Source organism: Coturnix japonica, chromosome 3, assembly GCF_054131305.1.
Source record: "Coturnix japonica strain WE chromosome 3, WE-NBRP24, whole genome shotgun sequence".
Classification (NCBI taxonomy): domain Eukaryota; kingdom Metazoa; phylum Chordata; class Aves; order Galliformes; family Phasianidae; genus Coturnix; species Coturnix japonica.
The window spans coordinates 63,641,821-63,654,191 of NC_140665.1; the positions used below are offsets into that span (position 1 = coordinate 63,641,821).

A 12,371-nucleotide genomic window follows, 5' to 3' on the forward strand; every position below is an offset into this window, starting at 1 on the left:
AGCAATGAAAAGTCTGTATTAAGCAAATTACAGAGTCTGTTTGAAAAAGACAAATGAAAACACATTAATAACTAAATACATGTTAGTTCCAAGGAAGGAAAGTGTCAGCATTATCCTACATTATGCCTTTCTGTTTATTTTGATAGCTAAATCCTTAGTGAAGAAGGCACTCTGGCTTCTGTCTCAGCTTTAACAGGGTTTGAGAGTGGTCTGAGATGGGAACTCATCTTTTTCTGTTGTTGAATATGGACTGAGGGCAGAACAAGTGATATTTAATACCAGCTGAACACTGGAGGAAAAAAATACATTAATGCCTCCCCTTCCCCAGCAACTTACTTGGAGAATGTGTAGGCAGAGAGAGCCTTGGAGGATCATTTGTCTCTATGGAAACTACACTCAGTAAGAGCAAAGAAGGCAGGGTGCAAAAGATTATGGGAGTCTGCAGAATGGATATGTTCTGTGAAAGTTCCAGATTTGGGGGTGTGGAGGATTGTCTCGCATCACCTCAAGGAAAAGAAATTGACTAAGAACAGCACAGTTAGATAGACTGACACCTACCCTGCAGGAAACGCGTTTGGATTTTTAGATGCAGTTATTTTTAGACCATTGCACTCTTTTCAAGATGTTTTTATTGGCCGTGCTTTTTGTTTCTTTAAAAATCTCACTGTAGATCACTTTTGCAAGTAGAATATTATAACTCATATCTGATAGCAAAGGAACAGTTGCCTTCCTTGAAAGTATTTCAAGGTATTTTCAGTCTCTCTGGTCCCTAAGACCTGCTTTGGAGAAAAAAAACCAACAAACCAACAAACCAAATGCCAGGGAGGGCAGGGATAGGATTTCATCCTAATAAGATTCAATCTGGGATTGTCCCCTTCCCTGAGATTGTAAATGTTTCTCCAGTTTGTTTGGATCTGTGCAATCTGTTAATTCCTTGAGTATGTGACACTCAAAGCTGGATAAATTTCCTTAACCAAGAAAACTCTCAGGCAATGGTAATATGGTTGAATTATGTGTATCAAGTAGAGAACCAAATTCAGCATGAATTGTGAGTGTTCATGAAATTAAGGTCATGTGAAAGGATCTCTATTGAGTGAGTTTGTTACTGTGTTCAATACGCTGCCTCAGATGATGCAGCATATTCATTTAAATCCATTATTCTGCCTGTATATTTTCAAATTTTCATTACCCACTTAGAACTGTAAGGTTTTCAAAGGGCAGAACTCTAAAAGATGCTCTATTGAATGCTAGATCCAGAGAAAACACACATTACCATCTTCTATACATTACTGCTTTGAGTAGGTCCACGGTTCACAAGGCAGCACATGTGATTTCTACAGTGTGAATGTGCCAGGGATAACATGTGCAAGAAGCAGTTAGGGTAACCTAATTATGTATCCTTTACTTATTTCTTGATATCTGTGTCCCTAATGGAATCATCATTACATAACACATTAGTGCTGCTCAAATTTATACAGATGTCACCTGGCTATATCCCTACCTCATTTGGAATATATCACTGCAGCCTGAAACATAATTAACTGTGGCATTTGCACAACTTGCGTTTTAATGAACATAAAAAGAGAGGTAGTTTCATGTTCCCATTTAGAACCACAGAAGTAGAGAGCAATGTCAATGCAGGGAAGAACAAGCATGATGTTATGGGCGTTAGCTTAGTAAAAAGCAAATGTTCATAAACATTTTCAAGAAAATAATTCATTTATAATTGTGCATCAGACTATGTGAAATCTGCAAAGTTTATCTGCTTGAAGATACACCCACTTGCACCTCTGGTCTAATAATCATTCAAATGGAGTGAGTGTTGGCCACTGAGATGCCAGGCTAATACACATACTGTTCAAAGCTGTAAAATGCAATGAACTACATTAATTATTCTTTGCCATCCACAAAAATACTTGCCTAAATGCTTATTGGTTAACTTCTTATTTAAAAATGGCTCAACTGCAATAAAGTTTTGCCATTCACATTGGAGACAGCATGTCAGGAGCTGCAAGCAGTATTTAATATGGCCACAACAGTGGGGCTATGGCACTGCCCCATTCAGGTGAATGGCAGCTGGGGGCATGGGGACAGCAGTGACACTTCCTTTAAAATAATAGCTTCATAGGCAGGTTAACCATGCATTTTTTGAGCAGGCTCTATAGGCTCTATTCTGGAAAATTAAATGTGGAATTTGTGGATTCAGCAGTTCACAATAGAGGATTGAGAGACACTTAGTTCTGAGAGGAAAGAACTAGAACATTATAGGAAAGTAGAAAATCTTTCTTGCAGCTTCAGTTCTGGTGAGAGACAAACAGAGTATATACTTTAAGTACCAGCAAACTTATCAAGCTGTTACCATCATTGCTCTCAATTGATCTTCTGTCTGTGAATTAGAGAGGATGGTGTTAGCCTTGTTAAACTGAATGCAAAAGAAAAATGATAGGAGAAAGAAGAAAATCAGGGCTGAAATGTAGGAGGACAGTGAACAGGAACAGAAGCAACAATACACTCTGCTGCTGGAGACAGCTCATGATTTAGCAATGATAGGGAGGTGATAATGTCATTTAGGCTCCTCTGCACGATATATGTAATACAATGTCTTTTCTACCTGTTACTCATTAAAGAAGTTATTGTGTGCAGACATTAAAGCCCAAATTTTTGTGACAGTTTTGCAGTCCATGTATACACAGAGGGAAGCCCTTATATATTTTTTGTAGCTTTTGTTTTTATTTATTTATCCATTTATTTATGTATTCCCCATCCTTGGAAGCACTCCGGGCCAGGTTGAATCCCCATTCAGCTGAGCTGGGAGGTGGCAGCCCTGCCCATGGTAGGAGCTAGAACTGGGTGGGCCATAACTTTGCTTCTAACCCAAGCAATTCCATGTTACAATGACACTAATATTTAGCACTTTCTTTTTCTTTCTCCTCAGAATCTTCTCTTTTCTCAACAATTTCATCATGTTGATATTTATATATCTGGATGTCTTTGAGTAAATTAATGTTTGATTTGAATTGTTCATTACTAAGTCATATTTTTAAATTAATTACATTATATATTAAATTAATGTATATTCCTTATTTTGCTTTGTAGAAGAAAACATTATATTTACTTGTCTGCTGATTTAAATAATGATATGAAAATTTAGTTAAGTAACAGAACCTTACTTATTTTCTTGGAGAAGCATCAGTATATACCATTTCAACTTAATGAATTTAGCATTTTCAAAGTGTCTTCTTAAACTAGTAATACAAAAGTTTATAATCAGAAGAGGAAAAAAAAAGAATCAGAGAAGAATTATACTTCCATATTTGAGGAAAATAAAATCACCTTAAAGCATGATGATGCTTTCTTACATGCAACACATTTTAAAGGGGCACTGACTTCTGTACATGATTTGATTTACATGCAACACATTTTAAAGGGGCACTGACTTCTGTACATGATTTGATTTTCAGAAATCACGGTGCCTGAGTTTGAAGATAGTGATTTCGTAGATATGCCAGAAATGGAAGCAACTAAAGGGAAGATTGACCTCTTCATGAATGACTGGCAAACAATGGAGTCAGAAATCAAGCAGACACCTCTAGTTCAGGTTGCTGATTTAGAGATTGCTGAGCAAACTCCAGAAAGTCTGCTTAGTCAAATTATCCTGGCTATGGAAGGTAAGTAGTACTGTTTCTGTGATTTACCTTAAACATTCAATGAGGGATTTTGAAGATCTTGCGTGATGAATATACTAGGGGAGAGGTTATGCTTACTCACTTACATGAAGATTACTCACATGAAGTGAAGGACATTCTGCATTCTATTGGTGACCTGAGAAGCACAACTGCAGCCTTTAAGGCATTCAAAGACTTGGAAATATATATATTTGAAATACATACATAGCTGTACAAATATGTACATAATTGCCTTCTTATCATTGTGACATCAGTTTGGCTAGTTACCTGCCCTGTTTTTATATACTAGGGTAAGTGTATGAGAAATGGACAAAAAGTAAAGGTTTACTAATGTATGATACTTGTTGAAGTCAATAAGACTTTCAGTGTGGCAATAATCTACCCACCTACATATTTTATGTTTCAAGACTGAATTTTTACAGTCTTAATATTTTTTGGCACATACACTTTCCTTACCAATGAGCTCAAATCTCTTAACAATTTTGAGTACTGGATAAATAGTAGTAATAACACACTTCCTCAATAGTTCATAGAATCCAAAACAAGTGTTTTGTAAACTAAAACATCTCTCATGCTAACTTTTAAGTAAAAAAGAAATTGACATGATTTTCCTCAATAAATAATATGAAGGAAATTGTTGCAAACATTAATGCCACTATCTCCATGTTTCTGCATAGTACTTTTGTACTCAGAGAGCCCAGTAACCAGTTTACTTCAATCAAAAAGTAAATCAATTAGCAATTTATTTTTTGGAGGAATCAATATATTAATAACCTTTTCAGAACCTTTTAAATATCGTGGTTGGGAGTTATCAAATGAAGACTTAGATGAGGAAGCAGAAGACCTGGCTGCTGAAGCGGAAGCTGTAGAAGATAATGAAGCTGAGGAAGAGGAAAATGAAGAAGTAAGAATGCTGTCTTTAACTTCTTAAACTCAGTTGATTTTAACTTATTTTCAGTTTGGTCTATATCCCAGATTTATCAGTTTTTGCACCTAGTTTTGTATGATCTATTTTCAGCCTTCTTTGAGAATAAATCACATGCTTCAAGAAGAGTTTCATTGTATTCCTTTGTTCTGGCTGATAGATTTTATTCCTACAAGAAGCATAAATGCCCCATAGAGCAGAGAGAATGAATGTTTTGTCACGTGGCTAAGAGGGGTTTTATTAAAAGAAACAAACGTGATCTTTAATTGTTGTCAACCAACAATGAATCTGTGAGCCTTCACATGACCTTTGGAAGAGGCAATGTAAAAGTCCTCATGTTCAATCTTCTGCTTCATCTCAGCTACTGATAAGTTTTCAAACACTAATTTTAATCGAATTAAAGTTCTAGATTCACCCTTATTTTCATCCTACATTTAAAGATGTCCATCCCCATGTTTAACAGTGCAAAATATCTATATACTTTAGAACTTAATTTTATTGGACAAATAGATTCCATACTATCAGCTTTCACTGCCCTTTCTGAAAAGTCTACTTTCTTCTTCACATTTAGAAGAAAAAGTAGGTTTCAAGAACACAACGGGAACAGGTTTTATCATAGATACTCCTAACCTTATTTTTGTATTCAGCTGCTGACAGTGATGTTATCATTTGGAACTTGGAACGGTCATTCTTTTCTCAAGAATTATCTCATTACACTGGACAGTTTGTTTTCTGACAGAATCTAAAAAAGGGCCTGTTTTTATAGCCTCGTATTTATCTTGAGAATGCAATTCTAATTCAATGCTCTGTTGACATATCCAATATTGGTCTAATCTACTTGATCTACTTGAACTAAGTAAAATGCTTAATTCAAACAAGTTTTGAAAATGTTCACAATCCTTTCAGGATGAAGAAAAAGCTAAGGAAAAGAAAAGACGCATGGGAGACACGAAACACTTCTGCCCAGTCAGTCTGAAAGAGGATTATGTCCTTTATCCAGGACTGCCCGAACATGCAGTGAAATATCAAGAAAAGATTTATTATTTTTCAAATTCGGAGTACATAGATCAGTTTCTGAAGAACCCTGAGGAGTATGTGGCTCACAATGAACCATTGCAAGTGAGAATCTTGTACACTGAAGCATATGACAAATTAAAATCACTATGTTCCATATCCATCTACAATTGTTTATCACTTTTGCATTTTTTTCTATGCAATGACTTGTGTATCACACAAGTACCTGAACAAAAATGAAATGTTGCTGCTTTCTTAGTGACTTTACAGCATACATTCAAATTAACACATTGAATTAATGATGCAGATGAAGTAGAAAAGAGAATAAGATAATAAGTGCACACAACAATCATACATTGTGATTAATGTGTCACAGATATTACAACTTGTACTATTTTAAAGTTTTATTTATTTATTTATTTATTTAATAGGTAGATGAAAGGTAAAATAACTGCATCTTTTCTGGAATTATCTAATGGGATTTCATTTTTACTTACTGATATCATCTGCCATGGTGTACTTGTTAGCTATTTCAGAGAGGAGGCCTGTTTGGAATTGTAGTAGAAGAGCTGTAAAAAGTAAAAAAACAAAATGATCTGATTGTTTTTCAGACAATTTTTATAATTATATTTTGGGACTGAAAATCCATAGGAAATGCACAGTGAAGTCTCAGTTACTATAAAATGCTCCATTTCTTTTTTTCCCTATAGGCTCCTCCCTTAAGGGTGTGTTTGCTGGGGGTACATGGAGCAGGTAAAACTGCTTGTGCACGATGGCTAGCAGACAAATTTGGAATTTTCCATATTCAGTTTAAAGAATATCTGCAAGAACTGCTCTTACCCAAAACTAAAGAGAAAATTGGGCTTGATTTTGTTGAAGAACCTGAAGAAGACAATTATGAAATTCAGTTACAAGAACTGCAAGGCTTACCTCAGACCACAACTGAAACTGAAGATGAAGAAAGCAAACAGGTAATAATCTGAATATCTTTGTGTCTGTAGACAGCATAATCATTTTCTGAACTGACTAGCAATTACCTATAAAACTCTTGTCAGATAAAAACCATTTACGTTAAGCTATTTACCTGACAAAGTTCTGTTACAAATATTGGCAGCGCTTTCTCACTTTCTTAAGAATGCCACCAAAATTCTCCAAAACTTTTTAGTAAATGATGTGTAGTCTTGTTGATTTTTTTTTTCCGTTTGTTTGTTGGTGGTTTTTTTCTTCCCAGCATATTCAGGACAATTGCTAAAGGGGATTAAGGAATTTTAAAGGGTCAGAATAATACAGGTAATGTGTGGAGTTGCTTTTGGCAAGTCAGTTTATAACTTGCTCATCACAGCCAAAAATAGGGCAAGTGTTCTCAGCATTAATGTTTATGGCTGGTTCTCAGTCAGCAGTATTTATTAATTTTTTGGCATCCACACAGTGTTTTACACTGATGCACTTCTGTTCATATTTTCCTCCTCATCAGCTTTCTATCTGCTGGTAAGCAGCCCTCTTCAATGTGAGTATTTTTCTTTCTCAGACATGTTGCAAAGTGCTTTATGTGATGGCATGGTCAAAGCACAACTGGTGTAATTACAGTTCACTATAGAAAGCTGTTCATCCGTCAATGAGTAGAATAAAACCCTAGAGGACAACATCCAACATTATCCCCTCCATAAACATTTCTCTGAGTATGATTACCAACATTATCCTGTTTTCTAGTGTTCTCCAAAATCATTTAATTTCACTTTTACTTTTTGGCAAGTTAATTGTATGTTTGATGGACACTGGCATTAAAAAACTCTTGTAGTAGTAAATATCTAGTCTTCTTAAAGACCAGTTTCAGACCAGACAATACTTTAGAAGCAAATCTTCTACTTGTCACCACCTTTCCCTTGTCCCACCTTCACACAGAATCACAATCGTTTCACGTGGAGCAGTTTCTGAGTGTATGAAATGAATCCATCTTGAGTGAAACTAAGCACAGGCACATACTTCAGAAGCCTGCCTAATGCATTCCATCTATTAATGGATGTTCAGTCCACATGGACAGATCGGATCTAGGCCTAAAAGTTCTCTCAGGTCTGTGCAGCACATACATTGGCTCATCAGCACCATTGATTTTGTTCTACAAAATTTCTGCCATCGTGCCTTCTATTTGCTGTTATAGAGATCACCCAGATATTCGCTTTTTGTTGTTGTTCATTTTCTTTTCTGAAACATTCCTCACTTGTTTAAGAAGCAAATCTGCACAGCTAGTTAAAAATACATTCTTGTAATATCCACACAGACATTCAGAAGCACACAGGATGGGTATTTTATTATGTGATCAGATGAGATTTTCAAAAATGAACAATGAATTTATCAAGAAAACCCATGCTATTAATAAATGGAAACACTCAGTGTGTGTGATGAAATTATCCCATTATACATGTATCAGTGGAGGAAGGACAATATCTAATCCAGTCCTGTGGATTGAATGGCTGTTACTCAGTGGAAAAATGGTAATTTTAGGAAATCCCTTTAGAAAACACTCTCAAATTCAGTTTTGTATGACAGGAATATAGTTGATGCACTTTAAGGCCTCTCTCTGCTCTGAAATAAAGCCTGAGGATGCTTGGATGTTTGTTTGAAAAGTACCCTATTGTTGCAAGCTAAAATGCTAATAAAAATACACCCTTCGTGGGCAACACTCCCATAGAGATGGCTATTTGTACAGTCTTTTATCTGCATGCTGTTGAAGCTGAATCTGTGGATTCATTGGAAGGTGAAGCAGAAAATAAGTTAGGAGATAAGACAGCCCTTGTCCCTTGAATAGTTAGGCAGCTCAGTGTTGTTCTGGAGAAACAGATTAATCACAGCTTCTTCTACAAGGTAAAATTTCTAGATAGTCTTGGTACTACTTGCTTCATTACTTGATGAAAGATTACTTGGTAGTGACCTCAGATTTATTTTGTACCCCAGCTGAGATCAGAAATGCTAATTCACAGTCACAGTTAGGTACTACACCCAACAGTCACCCCTTTGGGAGCAGCCTTTAGAGCAGCACCTCTCTGTGTTATCTGCAGGCAGCCCTCAGGCTGTTTGTGAGGCAGCCATTTGGGCAATAATGGAAATTTTATAAGGCAGCCATTTGGGCAGTAATGGAAATTAAAGGTGAGGAGGCTTCAAAGTATACTGTACTCATTGTCACCTAGGAGACTGCTCCTAGAGAGTCATTTAAACATAGCCAGTGGGACCTGTGCTTTATAAAGCTAAATTGTTAAATAATGCTGTTACAATTTTTGTAGTCTTTGTACTACTATTTTAATTTAGTTTCCCTGTGAAATTAAAGAAACTATTGTGACTTTTCTGAGTTTCTGAGGCCCACTTTTACATCTACTGTTTGTAAAGAATGAACTGATTAATACCAGTAAGCGGCAGATGCTGTGGGAAGGCAAACTCCCAGCACTGCCAGCACCAAGGTTGTCCCTTTCACCTTGATGGAAAAATGCCCAAATTCTAGGGAAAAAAGGAAAGCAAAACACCTCCAAGCAGCATGTGGACATCATCCAGAAGGTATTCTTTGCATTTACTTTATGTACAGCATACTATGGTTAAATGTAGCAGAAGAGTTTAGTTTGTTCTGTTGGATTCAATCAAAGGAAGACGGTAATCAATACCTTATTTAGTTATACGCATATATATATATATATATATATATACACATGTATACATATAAAGAATTTGTGCAGTAACTCTTTTTTCTTCTTCTCTTTTGTTACTTCTGTTGTTTTTCATTTGTTGTGGACTTGCTTTATATAAAGGAAGTGGAGTTTACTGATGAGGAAGAAGCTATCAAAGCAAGTCTAATGGATGCTCAGCCACTACCTCCAGAAATACTTGACAACATTGTTCCTGACTGGTGGAAGAAAGAGCCATTCCGGTAACTATAAGTACATTCTCTATTTCTTTAATGAATCTGAGGAAGTATATCATCCATTGTGTCCACAATGACAAAAGTACTGTGACTTTTATTATTATTCAGTATTATTCAGATAATACTTGGGGCATCTTCTCTCTGAGAGCATTGGCTAAGGGATTCATACCTGTAGTTTCTTGGGTCACGCAACGAACATTGAAGGCACAATGTATTTCCTTTGTTTATTTTTAAGCTTATTTTTAAATATCTTCTTGTCTGTGCACAGCAAAACCGCAAAATAAATAAACTAGAAGTTCATAAGATATATACATACACATATACATATAAGAGATATAGTGAAGGATTGTTTGTACAGCGTGAAGATGCAGCACGTGAAATTGATGTTTTTTTAGATGTTATTATGTATTTTGTAAGGAAGTTTAAAATAATTTTTTTTTTTTTAATTCTGTGCATTTTCATTTTCACTTTAAATATGATATAATGATTTTTTGAATTTGTTTTTTTCCAATTAGGTCCACAGGATTTATACTAGACGGTTTCCCTCGTACCCCAGATGAAGCCCAGTATTTGTCAGAACAAGGGCTCTGTCCTGATATTGCCATTTATATTCGCATAGAAGAAAGTGATGTTCTTGACCGTCTTTTACCTCCACGTCTAAAAAAATGGAAAGAAAGACAGGAAAAAAAAGCAGAAAATAAAAAGAAACTGAAAGATCTGAAAGCAAAAATAAGGGTGGGTTTTCACTCCTAAAACTCACAGAAAAACAGATAAGGGACCGAGGAGACACAGCCCCCACACCAGATTTACCACAGGAAACAACAAGTACTCAGGGCTCCTTTTCTCCTCTCCTCCCACATCAACACAGCCCAGTGCAGGTTATGTATGAACGCATGTAGTTATCCAGCAGGCCAAGTAAATGAGCTGTGCTGCCAGACATCTGGCAGGGTGATAGTATGCCATGCACCTGGGAAGACCTGATCAAAAGGCAACTAGGGGGACTGAGGTTGTATGGCCAGAAAAGTCAAATACAGCACATTACTGCTGTTGCATCCCAGCTGTTGTGCTGATCTGTACCTTCCATAGGCTCACTTTATGGCTTCTATGTGATATGTTAAATGATATTCTATGTTAAATAATATGATATTATTTTCAGTGTAAATAGAATCTCATCCTCAGAAATTGCCAAATTAGTTTTATTAAAATTTAGATACATGTTCACCTAGAGGCATGCTTAGCCCACAAAGCAGCAGTTTTTAATATTAGAAGCAACTGGAAACAGAGTTCTAAGGTGAAAATAGCAATATTGATTCCAGTTCACGTCACCAGATCTCACAGTAGAGTTTTTATCAGCAATTATAGTAGTGTTCTTGCATCTTTGTTCACTAACAGAATGAGAAGATCGCTAAAAGAAGGGAAGAACTTCTAGCAGAACAAAAAAAAAGAAAGGAGGAGGTAAGAGAACAAGTGCACAAAATTCTATGTAGAAGTGTTTGTGCTCGTGTCGTAGAAATTTCTTCAGCATTTACTCACAATTTGCAGAGTAATGTGGAACAGTAAATGTGTGGTAGACTGCCAAAAACTTCTGCTTTCCAAAAGAATTTGGAAAGTTGTTGAAATTGTTTTAGAAACTGTTGACTCATTCTACTAAAACCAATTCCCAGTACGTGCTGAAGTCAGCAAAATACTTATCAAAGTGTTCAATTTACCTAATTCATAAGTGTAGGAGTAGCCCTACTAATCACAATTAGATATTTGCTTTAAGTCCCCTGTTAATACCAAATAGGGTTGTACCAGGATTGCTGCCCAGACTCAATCACAAAGGTACAATAGCACAATGCAACACCTCTGAAATTTCTTTTGAAGTACGGTTTCAGCATTTACTAGATTTTTTCTTGCAATAGAGAATGCTCCTAAAATGTTGTTGAATGGTTCAATAATTTCTTGAATTAATGAGTTTTTATAATTAAAAACAACAACAACAAACTGGAGTAGTATATGTTCCCTCAAAGCATCTGCATAGAAGACATAAATTTTACATTAACAGGATTTAGAAGATGGGGAAAATGATGAAGGCAGTGAGGAGGAAGATGAGACTGCAAATGAAGACATTGAAGCTATACTTGAAGAGGAGTTTTTTGAAGAAGAAGAAGAAGAGCCTGAAGAAGAACAGGAGGCTGATGCTATTGAGCGCATGCAAAATGAGATTCTAGAAAGGTTTGAGTCAGAAAGAGACGGCATACAAGGTGTACAGGTACCTATTCCACTATGCATTTTATTAAGCTATATGTGTGACCTGGTGTAGGGAACCTACTTTGGCAGGGGGGTTGGACTCAATGATATCTGGATGTCCCTTCCAACCCCTACAATTCCGTGATTCTGTGATTTTACAACAATATTATAACATATGGTTATGATACAGGAATTCTTTATTTTAGTTGTCAGACTTAATAGTGTAAACAACATTGCTGCCGACATCTCAAAACTGTATTGAGAAGATACATGATTTTAAAAGTATAAAAATTGTAAGAATAACAGGTGAATTGATGCAGGCAGCCAAACCTGAAAATCATACATATATGAACAAGATTTCAAATATACTTTTAAAGCAAAATTCTAATAACAGAATTACATACTGGGACTACTGGGACTGCACAGTATCACGTAATATTCCTTAGTTACAGCTTACGCAACATTTTCCCCACTGTTCTTTTTTTTTTTTTTAATTCCAAGAATTTTTAATGTGCTTATGAATAAGTTTATGTAACTTAATAATTCTCGTTCATTTTCCAAGACTTCTGTTTAGCCAGTTCTTTAATTTATGGTCCCCTTTGTCGTG

At 35.9% G+C, this 12,371-nt stretch overlaps 1 protein-coding gene across 4 annotated transcripts in view; it reads left to right on the top strand.

The window, feature by feature from the left end:
- The window catches only part of AK9 (adenylate kinase 9), a 46,332-nt gene that overhangs the window by 23,196 nt on the left and 10,765 nt on the right, over nucleotides 1-12,371 (top strand). For all 4 annotated transcript variants that reach the window (XR_014944131.1, XM_085541846.1, XM_085541848.1 and 1 more), the window contains 8 exons: nucleotides 3,462-3,668; nucleotides 4,469-4,590; nucleotides 5,518-5,730; nucleotides 6,336-6,596; nucleotides 9,420-9,538; nucleotides 10,048-10,267; nucleotides 10,925-10,987; nucleotides 11,580-11,786. Coding sequence is in view for 3 of the 4 variants with exons in the window: in XM_085541846.1 (XP_085397972.1) it covers nucleotides 3,462-3,668; nucleotides 4,469-4,590; nucleotides 5,518-5,730; nucleotides 6,336-6,596; nucleotides 9,420-9,538; nucleotides 10,048-10,267; nucleotides 10,925-10,987; nucleotides 11,580-11,786 (1,412 nt within the window). In the remaining variant the exon portion in view is untranslated. The remainder of the gene's footprint in view (nucleotides 1-3,461; nucleotides 3,669-4,468; nucleotides 4,591-5,517; nucleotides 5,731-6,335; nucleotides 6,597-9,419; nucleotides 9,539-10,047; nucleotides 10,268-10,924; nucleotides 10,988-11,579; nucleotides 11,787-12,371) is intronic.